This window comes from Mus caroli, unplaced genomic scaffold (assembly GCF_978045245.1).
Source record: "Mus caroli unplaced genomic scaffold, Mus_caroli_1 scaffold_18, whole genome shotgun sequence".
Lineage (NCBI taxonomy): Eukaryota > Metazoa > Chordata > Mammalia > Rodentia > Muridae > Mus > Mus caroli.
Window position 1 is genome coordinate 58,366,038 of NW_028227273.1, and position 17,194 is coordinate 58,383,231.

General features: G+C 46.4%; 1 protein-coding gene and 1 pseudogene across 3 annotated transcripts; both read right to left on the reverse strand.

Moving 5' to 3' along the window:
* Positions 1–8,302: 8,302 nt before the first annotated feature.
* Positions 8,303–9,362, reverse strand: LOC110288634 (coatomer subunit delta pseudogene; annotated as a pseudogene).
* A 2,206-nt stretch (positions 9,363–11,568) lies between these two features.
* On the reverse strand, positions 11,569–15,551 carry LOC110288635 (H-2 class I histocompatibility antigen, K-D alpha chain-like). 3 transcript variants are annotated; one of them, XM_029473867.2, is made up of 7 exons: positions 15,415–15,551; positions 14,945–15,211; positions 14,490–14,765; positions 13,010–13,285; positions 12,763–12,882; positions 12,138–12,181; positions 11,569–11,998 (listed from the first exon to the last, which is right to left on the reverse strand). In XM_029473867.2, the coding sequence occupies exons 1-7, from the start codon at positions 15,485–15,487 to the stop codon at positions 11,966–11,968; spliced, it is 1,089 nt and encodes a 362-aa protein (XP_029329727.1). In that variant the 5' UTR covers positions 15,488–15,551; the 3' UTR covers positions 11,569–11,965. The 3 variants fall into 3 exon arrangements, with proteins under 3 accessions (XP_029329727.1, XP_021010592.1, XP_021010591.1); XM_021154933.3 differs by lacking the exon at positions 12,138–12,181; XM_021154932.3 differs by having other exon boundaries at positions 11,569–12,181; positions 15,415–15,524.
* Between the last annotated feature and the right edge of the window lie 1,643 nt (positions 15,552–17,194).

Sequence of the window (17,194 nt, forward strand, 5' to 3'; positions counted from 1 at the left end):
AAGTGGAATCAGAAGATTATTTCCCACCAGGCCAAGAATAAGAGGCTCAGGTCCCTGCCACTTTGGAGGGGAAGTGAGTATTGAATGTGTTTTATAGATTGGCTGGGGTTCTATTATTGAATGATTAGTGGAGGAAGGATCTTTGTACCTGAGGATCTACATGAAAGCTAGCAAGGTAAAAGGTGTGTCAGAGTGTGTAGTTTGGAAGAGAGGAATGAGCAGTGAGCCTGGGGTTGAGCAGCTGTGTGTAGCAAGAGAAATAGGATCTCTTGTTTTGACTAGACAGTCCCTTTCCAGCAAGGTTGGTGCTATTAGGTTGGTATCACTAGGAAGGTATGGGTAAGGGGATTCCCCTAAATATACAGCTAAGTGGTGGGGATATTCTAGCCTGGTAGGGCTGTTCCCCTACTCTGACGAGAGGAGTGGAAAGGAGAGGTGGGTCCCCAGAATTTTGTCAGGACTAAGAAAGTAGCACCAGTGTCCAGAAGGAAGGAGATTGAGTGCTTTAATACCATGACAATGACTCTGCATCAGAGATGGCAGTGGTCAGGCCAAGGAAGCCTGGGCCCCCTCAGTTGTCCATGGCCAGACCAAGGATATTAGCCCAAAGGTGATCAGGGATTGACGTTCCCATGTCTTGGGGAACTCTGGGAAAGGTAGCTCATAAGGGGTTGGATTTCCCCCCCCCCCCGGGGTCTCAGGATCCAGGTTAGTGCATTGTAGGAGGGCCTTTGAAGGCACTTTAGGAATTGTGATGGATTTTCATAGTTATCCTGGATGCCCTGTTGGAATTTTTCATAATTTACATACTAAGAAGAGTTTTGTGGAGACTGGCTAGGAGGCAAGGTGTAAACGGAGTCTTTGCCAGGATGCCCCCTAGGGTATTGTGATTCCATGTAGGGTCCTGGTCTGGGACTGTCTCAGCCCTATCTGCATGGGAGCCTGTTGCTGAGGACAAAGAGAAAGCAGAGGCTGAGGAAGAAGACAGGTTCTCTGTGTTGTTGTTCTTAGTGAGATTGAAAACGGTGGAAGAATTGTCTGGTTTGGGCCTCACAGCTAGGAGCAGCTCTTGTTTCCTTGATTGGTTTCTGTCATGTGATCACTTTTTAATCAAGATAGGTGTGAGGTCACATGGCAAATACCATCCTTTTAAACCCAAGCAAAGATGGCTGTCAATAAAGATGCCTCCATCCTGATAAGGGGACAGTGGGTGAGACAGCCACAAGCCCTGTGTTGAAAGATTTGGTTGTATAGATTTTAACTACCTACCCCAGTGTTACAACTTTTGAGCTCACCTCTTCCTTAGAGATTTTACTGGGTTTTATTCATATATCTCATCAAATTTAGAGAATACTTTTTTGATACTTTGTTTCAAAAAGTAAACCAAGTGTTTGCTGAGACTTTCCTTGAGAAATGCCCCACATGGGTTTCAGCAGTGGTTTTCTTTTCCACTTTCCCTCATTTGGGCTACTTTGTTTATAAAAAGGACAAAAGACTTGACTGAGCAACTGAAAAAATTACAGGAAGAAATAAAGAAGCCTGTGAGTCAAAACATGGAGAAAAAAGGAAAAGAAGAGGGTTCCTTCCTCTCTCTTCTTTCTGAAGACGTAACAGAGTTGGCTGTGCAGCGAGAGAAATTAGTGTAGAGGTAGACAAGTTTGAAATAAGTCAAACACAGGAAAGGGAGAACAAATAGGCTCATTTCCAGTGACTGAGCCAGCAGGAGGGAGTTTCCTCTAAGTAGAAAGAGGGGAAGGAACTGTGTAAGAGGGCAGTCAAGTCAAAAAATGGAAAAGTAGGAGGATGGTCAGATGAGACCGCCATGTTCCGAAGACAGGGTTAAAGCCACGGCCCCTTCTGAGGACAGTCTCCTGGGTCACAGAATCACCACCAGCATTAGTCATAACAGGAAGTAGTTATACAGTATGCTTGGTAATGAAGATAATCAACAAGTTTATGACAAGATAGGATGGCATCCTGTGTAAGTGACAGACCTAAAGCATTTTCAGGAGGCAGTGATATCTTATGAGATGCACTTGTCCTATGTGAAACAAATTCTAAATAATTGGACTACTCAAAATAGAATTATTTCCCAGGATTGAGGAGGATTGGTAACAGCTGTACAAGAGGATGGTCCTCAATTGCAATGGTTGCCATGGCGGAGCAAATCACGAACTTGGAGCAGCACAAAGGAGCGAGGGGAATTAACCTAGCACAGGTCCAGTTGATAGGTGCTATGTGCAGCTATAGAAGAATAGGTTCAATTTGAAGAGACAATCTGAGAGCAATGTTGTTTAGCAGCTTTTAGAGCTTGGGACAAAGCTGAGGAGACAGAGAATTCCACACGACTTAGAAAAATTATGCAAGACTCAGGGATAACCTACACTGACTTTATTTTTTATTTTTATTTTTTTGCAAAGATTAGTTTCAGCTGTGATCAAAGCCATGCTCCCCTGATGGGAGACAAGTGGGAATTGAGACCTTGGCATTTGAAAATGCAAATACGGAATGCAAAAAATGTTGTCAGGCCATTAAAGTCAAGAACAGCACCTATAGAACAGTGGATCAGAAAGGAGGCCAATATTGGTTCTAGCCTCTATATGGCCACGATAATCAGGCAAGCCATATCTAAAGGTTTTAGATCTCAAAATCCATGGTGCTTTAACTGTGGAAGATATAGTAAAAAGACTTTGACCAAGCTTGTCAAGGCCTTAGGTCTAAAAATGCCTGGTGCTTTGACTGTGGGAAACATGGTCATCTGAAACAAAATTGTTATCACGGTATCTCTAAGGGCTATGGATATTCTGAATATAAACCAGAAGGAAGGCCTAGGCTTCCAGGAGTGCACAGGCAATGTGACAAGGGTTGCCACTGGCCCCATGAGTGTACGTCCAAGAGCGATCGATATCCAAGGCACTTTCTTGCCATCAGTATACAAAATGGGGGTGTGATGGTTTGTATATCCTTGGACCAGGGAGTGGCACCATCTGGAGGTGTGGCCTTGTTGGAATAGGTGTGACCTTGTTGGAATGGGTGTGTCACTGTGGGTGTGGGCATAAGATCCTCACCCTATTTGCCTGGAAGTCAGTCTTCCACTAGCAGCCTTTGGATGAAGACATAGAACTCTCAGCTCCTCCTGCGCCATGCCTGCCTGGATACTGCCATGCTCCCACCTTGATGATAATGGACTGAACCTCTGAACCTGTAAGCCAGCCCCAATTAAATGTTGTTTTTTATAAGACTTGCCTTGGTCATGGTGTCTGTTCACAGCAGTAAAACCCTAACTAAGACAGGGGGCCTAGAGCAAGGCCCTGCAGCAAAAAGTACGAGCTGTTTGCCTCTTGTCAGCCAGGTAGAAAAACCTCAACTAAGTATTGCAGATCTAATGCAAGCTACTGTAGGCATTGCTGCTAGATTTGGCCATAAATATCTATATTATCCCTAATATTCAATGTTATAAAATATCTATAGGAGATATGGTCTTTTGCCCTCAGGGACAAGAGGAATGGTCTTGGGAGGAAACAGTTTGACTTTCCAAGAATTGACTGTTCACTCACAATTTATAGTTGAAGATTTCAACTATAATTTAAGTAATGGCTAATGTAAAAAGAGAGATGCAAATTAACACAGGTGATGGAATTGCTGACCGGTTACTGTTTCGCTAAATCCAAGGCTAAGCTGCTCCATTAGAACAATTAGGAGGGCTTGGATTTATTGGAAAATGTGCATTCTGGCAAACAGCTTTTAATAATTGTAGCCAAAATTAATGTTACCAGTGAGTGGCATTGCAATAGAAGGACACAGGAGCTGATGTAGCTATCATTTTACAAACATCTTTGATTTTGGAATGTTTACTTCAAAAGGTTTATACCCAGTTTCTAAGAATTGAAAAGTTATCTCGGGTAAAATAAAAGTGTGTGACAGTTTAAAGTGTGGAACCAGAAGGTCAAATAGGAAGGTTAAGGCCACGTGTGGCTGACACAGCCATAGATTCACGGAGATGAGATTTACCACAGCCGTGGAGAACAGAGACTAATATTTCCTCAGTATGAGGGACAATCCCTGAAAGGGGGTGAAATGGAAGATGCTCCTTGGGAAACTGCTGAGAAAAGTCACCCAGAACAAGCACGGACTGTGCAGGTTGTTAACAAACAAGACACAGCAGGGATTTAGTTTTCAAGTTTGAAAACGGGGTCACTTCTGAAATGATTCCAATGGCCCTGTGAAGTGGAAACTAAGAGTTCTTTGGAAAGTCAGTTGTGTTGGATGGTGTTTTGGGGCAAACAGGTGAAGGAACGTTTCATTAAGGTGCACATGGTGTGAAAGGCTCAGGCAGACTCGTGAACGAACTATTCCCTGAAGTAGACACAGGAGAGAGTGTGAAAGGACACGTGATGAAGGATTTTTCTTTCTTTTTTTTTTTTTTCATTTTATAATACTCTTTTATTTGATTAAGAATTTGCCTTCGTTGTGTACATTGGAATGTTATACTCCCTATGTATTTTACAGGGTTACAAAATGTCTCTCATTTTAAATATTACCCCAAAAGTAATTTCAGAAAAAAAGTCTTGTGAAATTTAACTTGACTTTAAAAATCATAGGGATGAACAACTCTGAAATACAACTGGATTAATATGATTTCTCGTCTACTTTACTACACAACAGACTTCCTATCCCAGTCCCCTTCCTCAGAAAACCTCATGTGAAAACGAAGCTAGAGATAAGGATTCTTCCCTGATGCAGTTTAGGGGAAAAGGAAAGGCTAGACATTTCTTTGGCAAGCCATCCCAGCCACAGCCTTCTGTGGGACTGCCCTGCTTCATGGATAGTATACTCTTGCCAGGGAAGGCAGGTGTTCAGAGGGAGATCTCTGCTCTGCAGCCACCTGAGAGAATGGAGGTCATCTACTGCTTCCCATTACTACTGCAGCCTTCAGCAACTGATCGTCCACCCCGCCCAATTCAGTGCTTGGTGGGTGGGATTGGCTGATTCAGCCTCTATTGAAAAGGTAGTAGATCAAAATGAGCTGGGAAACTCCTACAATTATTACATGATGACACCAAAAAGCCTGAGGAGGAGAAGAAAGGTTTTCAGAAACACGGACAGAGAGGGAGGTGGTAAATGTCAGGTTAGATGGGGTATATCTGAGTAACCCCTCACTACACACCTGCGTCTCAAAATGCTACCACTCAAATGGTGAAGATGGGGTCTCTCCAATGGTTTAGAGCTAATGAGAAATGGCACAGACTCACTAGACTCATGTCTGCTAGAAAGAAGACTGATGAAGGGAAGAGCATCTGGCAAGGGGAGGAGGTGGACACGCGGAATCTGAGTTGACTACAGTGCTTCAACTCAATCGCCCCACAGCACGGAGAGAACTGTAAGTTACGTAGGGAACCATAAGTCATGTAGGGAACTGTAAGTTGGGGTAGCATTAGCAGCAGACATGATTTCCTGTGGAAATGGATGTAGCCATCTTATTCGGCATCTTGAAAAGGTGTGTACACATAAAAGCTGCTTCCCAGCTGGCTACCTTTCATACTGACACAAATGGGATTCACAACACTGCCTGCAACTGGAAGGACAGGGCTCACAAGGACGACTTCATAAAGAGATGGAGCAATGGATGGATGCAGGAGACAAAACAAGACAACCCTGTATTTCAACTTTTAGACTCTACATCCCTTAAGCAGTTCACTGGTACTGTCTAACGTCAAGAATAGGTTAGATAACCTTGTTCTCAGAGTGCTGAACACAATACTACAGACAGATGATCCCAGTGTGTGACTAAGTGTACTGAAAGAAAACAGAAAGCAAAGGGGTGTGAAAGACTCAAATCTATAGAGAAAACTTTTTAAAACAAAGTATGAAATATACCTATATTTAGGGCTTAAAATAAAGGGAGACTTAGGTGAAGGCAGAAGAGCTACTTACTGGGGCATTCCATTCCCTGGAGAGCTGGCTTCCTGCTGACCAAAGAAGTCAGCAGCCTTTCCCTTTATGTCATTGTCATTTGTCAAAACTGTCTCTGTGACACTGCAACACTGGGTGTGAGTTGAGGGTCCTTGCGCACAGAGAACGTGCACTGTATCAGAAAAGGGGGTTGGGGGACCTCCAATGGCTTGTAAATTTGGAAAAACTCTTCAGCCACTTTTGGCTTCTTCTTTATTAATCTGAAATCCTTCCTTTTCAGCTTTCCCTTCTTGGTATTACAGGATTTCGTATTTGTCCACTAAGAATATGGTCTCCGTGGAAAACCTGACGGGGCGGTTTCCATCTACCTGGGTCACTTTGGTAACCTGTATGTTGCAGTAATTCTGTTTGGAGATGAAAGAAACTTGAACAGGGAAGAAGTCATTAGGCTGCCCAGGAATGCTGAACTCCAGGCTGCCACTGTTATTTTTGGCATCAATCACTGGCAGGCACCATATTTCCAACATATTTCTCTGACTGTCATGTCGATATTCCCCATCAGTCTCACCAATCACAGGCGCACCAACACCCGATGGGAGTGGGATAGTGATGACCACATCATTTTTTTTTTAACTTTTAATAATGTCCTTTATTTAATATACAGAGTCACATAATCCTTACAATCCAGGCTGGTAGCCGATTATCACATCAGGTCCCCTGCCCATCCATATGCACACTTGTTAGACAAGGGGACAAAACAATTCTGTGCAATGCTTTCCAAGTTCCATGATTTGTGAGCAACTGGCGCATAGTGAGTGCTGAAGAATTCCCACTGTTCCACCGAGGACAGCCGCTCGAAAACACAAGAAGCTGGCAGTAAAGCAGAATGTCCTGGCCTGTCCCTGGAAAGTGCTGAAGGCTTTTCATGATGAGATAAATGCTTAAGTGCATCCCCTGGATGTCAAATAAAACCGAGCCACCGGCTGCTGCTCTGCTCTGAGAGCTCTAAATTATCTTCCTCTAGTCTGCACTCTTTGTTGACATCACAGCTGTTTCCACTTTCCAAAGGCCAGCAATTAATTGTCAAAGGAATAAAAGATTCCTCTGTTGTTTGTAGTCTCCACTTTAGTACCCCTACATCACTGTTCACTGGAAATGACTTCTCTGGGTTTTTCAAGCCAATGAGAGACTCTGCAGTAAAAAGTTTTTTTATCCACATTTGGATGCGTCTGTAGCTGCACCCCTTTCTTCCTTCCTTCCTTCCTTCCTTCCTTCCTTCCTTCCTTCCTTCCTTCCTTCCTTCCTTTCTCTCTCTCTCTCTCTCTCTCTCTCTCTCTCTCTCTCTCTCTCTCTCTCTCTCTTTCTTTCTATCTCTATTGACAGAGTTTTATTACGAGTAATTACTCTGGTTGTTTTCTGTATTTGGCTCATTATGGGAACATTTGAGGCCAGGCAGAACTCAGTACAGCAACAGCATATCCTCTACAAGCATGTGTGGCTACATCCAGCTCAGCTACCCCAGAAGAACAAGGTAAAGCACTGAGCGTTGAAGTGATGTGAACCTGTTTTTGCACAGATCTCATACAGACAATCCCCAAGCTGGAGCTACTTGGAATATCGTGATAATATGTGCACAGTTTTGGAATAAAGTAAGAAAGAAGGAAAGAAAGAAAAAGAAAGAGAGAAAGAAAGAAAGAGGGGGGAGGGAGGGAAGGAGGGAGGGAGGGAGGGAGAGAGAGAGAGAGAGAGAGAGAGAGAGAGAGAGAGAGAGACATAGATTTAGTAGTTTTATTGCCACTAGATCATTCAGTATTCAGTGTCTACAGTGGATTTCGTGAGTTTTCCTTTTTAATTCTGAACATTCCAATGTGTGTTGAAAATCTGCGGCCACTGTGATGATCTGATGGTTTTTTTTTTCCTTCATGCTCTAGAGGGAGGATTTCTTAGAAAAAAACCTCTCTGGTTAAATTGCCCATGACATTGGAATATCGTTTTGTGTAAATTATTGCTTCCTAGAAGCCTGTTTGCTTTTTCTACTCCAGCTCATATGGCCCATTTTAATGAGATGACTTATTAAAATTTACATTTAAATATTCCAGATTAACTTTCTCACACTGCTCCTCTTGGTTTAGGATTTATTCACTACACATTATATCTATATATATATCTATATCTATCCTCTGTATTACATATCATTAAATATACACAATATTGTATAATATATTAACAATTATATAATGCAGTCAATAACATATAATGATATTAATAATTAATATATTAAATATATGTTACTATATAATATATTATATATATTTAAGACTTAAGATCCAAGTTAGTCTGTTCAGGAATGTGTGTGTGTGTGTGTGTGTGTGTGTGTGTGTGTGTATGTGTGCACATGCAAATACTTATGTGTTTTCATAAGGCACATTTTATACAGAAACGTGGAGACGGCTGCACCCTTTTCTTATCTTCATTTTCTACATGAAGACGAATCCGGCCAAATTTGTCATCTGAGATCCTAAGCATGATCATGCCATGCAACTCCATATTCTGTAATCCTCCATCTCTCCCACTGGTTAGTGAGATCTTCTCTTCAATCTTCATGTGCACACTTTCCATATTAATAGGTGGAGCATGCACTCTGGTTGCTTCTGAGGTACGTTTTCCCATATTAGAAGACATAATAGTTTCACCTTCAGATTTCAATTTGTCCACAAAGTTATCTACTTCCTTTCCTTTAGCTCCAAGTTTCAAAGCCTTGCTGGGGCCTGAAGGTCTGGCTGGTGCAGGCGCCACTTTTGGTTTATCAGTTTCAATGATAGTCTCTGTGATCATGGCTGCTGTGCTGCCTCCAGACACTGCAGAACTACCAAATCCGCCAAATCCTGGTGCTTTTTCCCCCCTCTCTCTGCATCTCTTCAGGCCTGTTGTAATTCCTTTGCTTTACACCGCATCTCAGCCTTAGCTTCACGTTCTTGAGTCTCTCTGACTGCTCGGAATACTTTCTCCTCGTGAGAGTCCATTTCTGTGAAGGTTCTGATCTGTTCCAGGTTAACATTCTCCCGGTATCCCAGGGCAACAATTTCATCAAAAGCAAAAATCAAATCAAAACAGTGCTCAGATATTTCATTTTCCTCTAAGGCTTGGCAATATTCAGGGCTCACCCTTGAGAAGAGCCTTAAAGTCTCCAAATCTTCTAAGATATTGCTGTTCTTTGTAGTGATCAATACCATGTACAGTTTCTCCATAGGTTGGTACACATATCTTACACTCTCTGTTTCAACAAAAGTATGTTGTTTTCCAGTGTTCGTGAGTTTTGGGAAAGCTGCTAATAAGCCTTCAGTCCGAGTTCGGGTCATCTCCACGAACTGTCGAGAAACAATGACATTTCCCGCATTCGTGCAGACTGCTGCTGCCAACAGCACCATGGTGAGGCCGCAGGTGGGGCGCGCCACGCAGCGCTCTGGCTCTGCAGGGACTCGGGCTGCTGCCCAGAGACGCGCAGCTCTGGCCGCTCCGGACCTGAGCTCTGGCCGCTCCGGACCTGCCGCCCCTGACAGGAGCCTCCGCTGCTTCGCCTCTTGAAGGATTTTTCTCTAACAACACACATGTATTGGTCTCTCTTATACTGCGTAGTTGAGCTGCATGTGTCAGGACTCTATGGAGAGCAAGCCACCAAAAATGTTTGGGTGGTGTGTTAGTTTCTTGTTGCTTTAGCAGACTCAGGGTGGTTGGCAGAGTGATGCCAGCTGAGACAGGTGCAAGTGCTGAGGCAAGACACATGGAGGACACATGATGATTGGAGAACATAACTAGGACTCAACTGACAGTGACTTGGGCTGAGCTTGGCTTGCTGGTACAGCTAGCTGTATGACGCTCTGAAAACTTCTCCTGACATTCCTCCAGGTCCCTCCTGCTGACGAGGCCCAAGGCTGAAGCCTGGCAGTCTCACCAGGTAGGGCCACCCCAGCCGATTCCCAAGTCCAGTCCACACTGGACTGCTGATGTATCCGTGAACCCTGAGTGAATGGAGCAGCTGCTGTTACTCTGTGAACTGAACTGCCGGTTTCCAGCCAACACTGACAGGAGTTCCTCAAAGAACCTTTCTAAACAGGTCCACTTCCCCCTCTCATCCTCTCTTTTCCACTACCTCTGGGTGTTGGGTTAAAAGGGAGGTTAAAGCATTTAAAACCCATCATTTAAAATAGGATTAAAAAGATAATAATGTTACACTTACCATTGTTTATTGGTGACTCCATAGAGATAAATGCACCAAAAAATTTCTGGTGATGTTCTGGCAGCTTCTTGCTGCTTCTGCAGACTTGGGGTGATTGGCAGAGGGAAGTGGAAGTTTCTGGATACATCGGCTGATACAGACTCATGGGGAATTTTGCTGAGGCAACACCCATGGGAGGCTAGACCCATGGGAGGACACACGATGTTTGTAGGGAGTATAATAGGACTCAAGGGACAGTAATGGTGGGCTTGCATAGCCGGCTTTACAATGCTTCATTGGTCTTGTGTCTTCCTTTGGCTGATCTTCACTTTGTTGAGAGGGGCAGGACAGAGAAGTTCTGGCATCCCTGCTGGCCCTGGTCCCTCCTGCTGACTCTTGTTGAATCGGACTGTTTCTGTTGGATCATGCCACCCCTCCTGATTCATGTTTGCAATCCTGACACTATTGAACTGGACTGCTGGTATCCTGACAACGGGAGTCTGAAATCACCCCAAGGAACTACTTCTAAACAGCAAACAGCTGAGCTTCCCAGCTTCTTCTGAATTGACCAGACTTTGCTGATTTTTGTGAACCAAACTGCTGATATCCTGACAACACAAATGAGATTTGCTCCAACAAATTGTTTCTAAACAGATCAACTTCCCCCATATCCTAATATCCTTTCTCTTGCATTACCTCTGGTGGTTAGTGGATGAGAAGGGAGGATAACGCATGTAAGAACAGCCGGGCAGTGGTGGCGCACACCTTTAATCCCGGCACTTGGGAGACAGAGGCAGGCGAATTTCTGAGTTCAAGACCAGCCTGGTCTACAGAGTGAGTTCCAGGACAGCCAGGACTACACAGAGAAACCCTTGCTCAAACAAACAAACAAATAAACAAACAAACAAAGCATGTAAGAACCCTTATGAAAAATCGGTTTTGAAAAATCTAAGCCAACAGGTTCTTATCTTAGCTGTGGATGCACTCCTGAAAGATCAACAGGAAATCACATAAGACCCCTGAGATCACTGTAAAAGACACTGGGAAGAAGGAGAAGCAGAAATCATCACAGTAGCAGGGGTACAGGGAGCACCCAGGGCAGATTCATGACTGCATCATTAGAAGCTACAATGGAAGGAAATGTAACATGACCTATCTTGTGCACACAGCACTTTAAAGGATCCCCAGATGAGTTCTGATCTTTAGCCCTTGGGGCTCACAATCCTGGGGAGAGGACAAGGCTCAGGCCTTTGCTGTGTCCTTGAGATCACAGACTCTCGGTATGTGCTTCATAGTGATGGAGAGAGTAGAGCCCGGATTCACACAGTGAATCCATTAAAGAAAATAAATAACTGAGACCACCTGTGCACAGTCCTGTTCACACTCAGTTCTCACAGCCTAATGCTCTCCCAACAGATACACACAGCTCAGTGACACAGTTCCTGAAAGGTTCTCCATCTGCCATTTATTTAAAAAAAAAAAAAAAAGACAAAAATGCTAAGTATTCTCAACCATTAAATTAACAAGCAATCAACCCTCAGCTCAAGATGATAACAATCAAGGTCACATACTCTTCGTGTGGAAGTGAGGAGCTGGAGCTCGGGGCAGCATGGAGCTGACAGGATGTAGATGTACCCAGTGTTTGGCGGGAGCAGGAAGGTTGGCTGTGGAAGGGAACACAGGGCAGTGCAGGGACAGGGTCCTGGTGTGCAGGGCAGGCTGGGCTCCACAGTTCCTCACATTGAGTCCATAGGCTCACAGGGAACATCAGACACTGTTGTCTAAAGAGAACTGAGGCCTCTGTATGTCACAGGAGAGACATGAACACATCGTCTGTCACTCAGTCCACACCAGGCAGCTGTCTTCACCCTAGAGAATGAGGGTCATAAACCATCACTGTGAAGTCAACATTCCAACAACCCACAGCTCACTCAGAGGGGATTCTGGGAGTCCCTGAAACCCAATCATATTCACATTGCCCCTCCCCAATCAGGCCCCAGAGTGTCACCTTTACCATCTGGGAGAGATACATCAGAGCTCTAGGAGCTGTCCCTGCCAAGGGTAAAAAATGTATATGCATATGTACATATATGTATTCATATTGGAACAACTGAGGCCCTGGAAGATTTCTCTGGAAGAGTTACTATGGGTTCCCAGAGCTCCGCAACATCTCCAGCTTCACTGCAATGTCCACATGACAACCCTGTCCCCCACACTAAGCTGGAGCTGGAGCATAGTCCCCTCCTTGTCCACCTGTGAGAAGGAAAGCTGTGAGAGTTCAAGGAAGATCTTGGAAGTTCCCAGAACTGACAGAGGACCCAGTTGGAGAAGGTAGCAATGTTGGGTGTAGATGGGTTTCCCATTAATGAATAGAGCACACTTCTTCTTCTTCTTCTTTTTTTAAAGATCTATTTACTATTATACATAAGTACACTGTAACTGTCTTCAGATGTACCAGAAGAGGGTGCCAGATCTCATTACAGATGGTTGTAAGTTGCTGTGTGGTTGATGGGATTTGAACTCAGGACCTTCGGAAGAGCAGTCAGTGCTCTTACCCACTGAGCCATCTCGCCAGCCCTAGAGCACACTTCTAAAGGAGACTGAGAGAGAACTCAGACCCTGTCCTTTCCTACCTGTGTTTCTCCTCCTCTTCAGCACAAAAACCACCACAGCTCCAAGGATGGCCACAGCTCCAACCACAACAACCACAACAGCAATGATTACCGTGTTAGTCTTGGTGGATGGAGGAGGCTCTGGGAAGGACAGGTACAGGAAATGAAGGTGAGGGTCATGACCCCAGCTCTCAGCCTTGACCAGCTCAGGGTCTGCAGAAGGCTCCAGCTTTCCCTGACCGCAGCTCTGCACCCACACCCTCCTTACCCCATCTCAGGGTGAGGGGCTCAGGCAGCCCCTCATGGTACACATGGCATGTGTAATTCTGCTCCTTCCCAAGAGGCACCACCACAGATGCCCACTTCTGGAAGGTTCCATCCCCTGCAGGCCTGGTCTCCACAAACTCCATGTCCTGGGTCAGCTCCTCCCCATTCAACTGCCAGGTCAGGGTGATGTCAGCAGGGTAGAAGCCCAGGGCCCAGCACCTCAGGGTGACTTCACCTTTAGATCTGGGGTGATGGGTTACATGTGCCTTTGGGGGATCTGTGTGGAAGATTTAAGAAATCCCACAATTAAGAAGACAAACTGAAATCTAATCAAGAGTCAGTTAAATCATTGATGACACTGAACTATGTCTCTGTTTGATACTTCCACTGTCATTGCACTAGTGACCAATTGTTCGAGCTGGTCCCCTCAGTACAGAATTTTTCTGGGGACTCAGAAGCTAAGAGGGAATCCACATGAGCCAGTGGGTCACCATGGTCATCCTTATGTGATGTTCTATAGCATGAGAGAGGTAGTCACAGAATGGAAGATGGAATGGAAACTAATTTTTTTTTTTCAAGACAGGATTTCTCTGTATAGTCCTGGCTGTCTCTGGAACTCACTCTCTAGACCAGGCTGGCCTTGAACTCAAAAATCCACCTGCTTCTGCCTCCCAAGTGCTGGGATTACAGGCGTGTGCCACCACTGCCAGGCAGAAACTAAATAATTTAATATGTGTTTGAGTTCATAGCTAAATTAGAAATTAGGGCCATGTGCTACTGGAAGGGTGTTACCATAGAGACTCAACCACTGTGGTCATCTTGTTGACCAATATTAACTGTCAGTCCAAGTGAGCAGCTATCACAAGTTGTGTAGCAGAAATGTGGTGAACCTCTGACCCTCAGCCAGAGAAAATGACTCCCAGTTCCTGCCTCTTGGGGACAAGATACAAGTGTGTTACACAGGTCCCCAGGAGTGTGCTGTGGACCCCAGTGCCCCACTCACTAGGAATTCTGCAAGTTCACAGGGTGTGTGGATCTTCCCTCTCACTCCAGCCCTGGATTGCAGAAGACCCTGTCTCTCAGAGTCCATGTCTTGATTCACTGGGGCGGGGTGGTGGTGGAGGGGGGAGAGCACTGTAACTTGTGGTGGTAGAGGAAGAGCAGGAGGCTTCTGGATGTTTAGTTCTGACAGGAAACAGTCTAAGTTCACAGGAATCTCTCCTTTAATTAGAACCCTGATTTAACTTGTCTAATTATCCAGGTTAGCAGCCTTCCCTGCCACCTGTGGAGACTGATACAAATGATAATACAAGGGCATGGAGAAACAGGCTCACTCCAGTGCAGACAAAAACTGACTAGAAACAAAATAATGCACTCAAAAAAAAAAAAAGTAAAGAAAAAAGGAAGAAAGAAGAAATAGAAAAAAAGAAAAAGCAATTCCAAGATTCCAGGACTGAGCCCCAGCCCGAGGGCCCCTGCACCTGTGCGCAGCAGCATCTCCTTCCCCTTCTGCAGGTATCCGCGGAGCCTCTCCACGCATGCGCCTTTCAGAAAGTCCTCATAATACTCTGCAGCACCTTCTTGCTCCCACTTGCTTTGGGTGTTCCGCGCAGCCCTGTCAGCAGCAGTCCACGTTTTCAGGTCTTCGTTCAGGGCGATGTAATCGCGGCCGTCGTAGGCAAGCTGCCAGTAACCGCGGAGGAGGCGCCCATCCGACCCCACGTCACAGCCGTACATCTGCTGGAAGGTGTGAGAGCCTGCGGGACCCCGCGGTCAGCATCATTCACTCGCTCCGCCCTCTGACTTCTCCAAACGGAAAAGGAAACCAGTCCCGGGTTGGGTCTGCTCTGGAACCTCAGACTTGGGACCCTGGACGTCTCTGTATACCCGTGTCAGAACGTGGCGGGGTCGTGACCTCCGACCCGGGGTAACTCACCGCCTGCACTCTGGTTGTAGTAGGTCAGCGCGGTCCTCAGGCTCCCTCGGAACCACTGCTTGTTGGTTTTGGCGCTCTTTGTCTGCTCCTCCCAATACTCCAACTTCTCCACCATCCACGGCGCGCACGACTCCGCCCTTGCATTCTTCGCGGCGCTGTCGAAGCGCTGGAACTGCGTGTCGTCCACGTAGCCGACAGAGATGAATCGGGGCTTCTCGAAGTTGGGCCGGGACATGGCGGTGTAGAAATACCGCAGCGAGTGTGAGCCTAGAGGAGGCGCGGAGTGAGACTCCAACATCCTCGCAAGACCCCGGGCGGGTGAGCGGGCGGAGAGGGGAGCGGGACGCGGGGCTCGGGACGCTGGTGGAGAAGGAGCGGTGGGTCCGGAGAGCCACGCAGGGACGCGGCTTCCCCGGTGTCGCCCCCGCCCTTCCCCTCCGAGGCCATTTCCCTCCCGACCCCGCACTCACCAGCGCGGGTCTGGGTCAGAGTCAGGGTGGCTGCCAGCAGCAGGAGCAGCGTGCACGGTGCCATAGCCCACATCTGGGATCCGGTGCCTCTGAGTCCCGCGGGCTGTGTGGATTTTATAAGCAGGGCCGTAGCGACGCTGATTGGTTACCTGGGATCGCGCCAGCCAATGGGGGTGAGAGCTGTCATCAGGTCATCAGTGTCTGGGCAGAAGGAACTGACCCAGGTTAGGAGCAGAAGTGAAACTGGGGAGATGGGGAATCCCCAGCCCTGGGTTTCCCCACCCCTGACCTCACCGCCTGGAGACTAAGATTTTCCTGAACCCTGTGCTGGGGACAGAGAGCTGTTTGTCATGATGTCACCGAGTTCTGACCCAGAAGCTGTCTGGGCACCAGAGAGACCCGCAGGCCATACTCTCTGTGTCTCCTCCTCCACCCTTCCTCTTCCTTCTTTGCTTCAGAAGTCACACCCTGGAGTCTTCTGAAAGAAAAGCCACTTCCGGGGACACAATGGCAGTACAAGTGCTTGGGGATGCCATGGAGAGAGGCTTCTCCTTAAAGCAGAGGCGCTGGCCTGCAAGCCCCACAGGGACCCCACAAAGACCAGGCCCTGTTCACCTGCAGAGGGCAGGTCACACTGCCAGTAGTCACTGCAGGACCCTCATTTGTAAAGAGGAGACTTTGCCTCTTCCCTCAGACATTCTCAGCCTCCTAGACTCAGACTCCTCTTGTTTTGCACACAAAATGTCTGTGGTTCCAAGTGGCTTTGTTTTTACAAGTATCTTCATTCTGAGTCCTGAGATTGTTCACGTGGGTCATTCTCTCAGCACAGTAGACCCCCCTTGTCCACTGGTAAGGGACCATGTGCAGACCACAGACAGCAGGGCTCTGATCCCTGTCTTCACTGCACTTCCTTGTGTCTGCACCTCCATGGTGCAGTTGCTTTAGTGACTAACTCACAGTAGAGAGGAACTGTCACCAACTATACCACAGAATAATGATGATAATATCATAGAAGTTATGTAATCTGTGACCCTCTCACTCTCTCTCTCTGACCTTCACTCCCACTTTGAGCCGATGAGATAAGGGACATGAATGCCGCGTTGTGTGGGACATTGGATCTGATAACCAAGTTGGCCCCAGAGTTCCTCAGGACAGTGCAGGTTGGACACTGGAAAAAAGATGATTCTCATGCCAGAGAGCACACATTGGTGATGTGAGGGCTCATCCCTGATCAGTAATGTGGGGAAATTTTAAATTCATACATTTTTGATTCTGTGGATTTTTTTTTACCTGATCTCTTCAAATCTGAGCCACAGATAACTTAACTGGAAAATTAGAGCAGACATTAGTGCAGATTCATTCACAGTCCCATTTTAAACAACAGCAATAAATGTTGGTGACACAGGTGACTCCAGCCACCCTTCAGCCTCTCCAGGATTCAGAGGTACCTGTTTCCATGAGTCCCTCCAGGGTCTCACCTGTTGACTATGGAAGAGAAGCATCATATTCTTGGGCAACAGCGCTCCCTGGTGGAAGAAACAAAAGATAACAGCGTCTGAGCCCACAGAACTGAGGGTAAAGGGGATCCAGGCTGCTGAGCTGCCCCAGGGCCTCCTTCCTGTCTGCACTTCTCCAGGGCTCTCAGGTCTCAGGCCGCCCTGCTCTCATCAAACTTACATCCCGAAGAACATTACGTGCTTCTCCACCCGTGGGAAGAAAACTCCCTCTAAGAGGGGAGGCAGGAGGCAGAGCCATGGGTGCTAAAAGGAGCTGCAAAGCC

What these genes read in the sequence shown, in the direction of transcription:
- LOC110288635 (XM_021154932.3), bottom strand. Translation starts at nt 15,487, where the DNA reads ATGTGGGCTATGGCACCGTGCACGCTGCTCCTGCTGCTGGCAGCCACC. An exon ending in TCTGACCCAGACCCGCGCTG is followed by an intron (nt 15,212 to 15,414) that starts GTGAGTGCGGGG and finishes CGCCTCCTCTAG; the next exon opens with GCTCACACTCGCTGCGGTAT. An exon ending in CTACAACCAGAGTGCAGGCG is followed by an intron (nt 14,766 to 14,944) that starts GTGAGTTACCCC and finishes GGGGTCCCGCAG; the next exon opens with GCTCTCACACCTTCCAGCAG.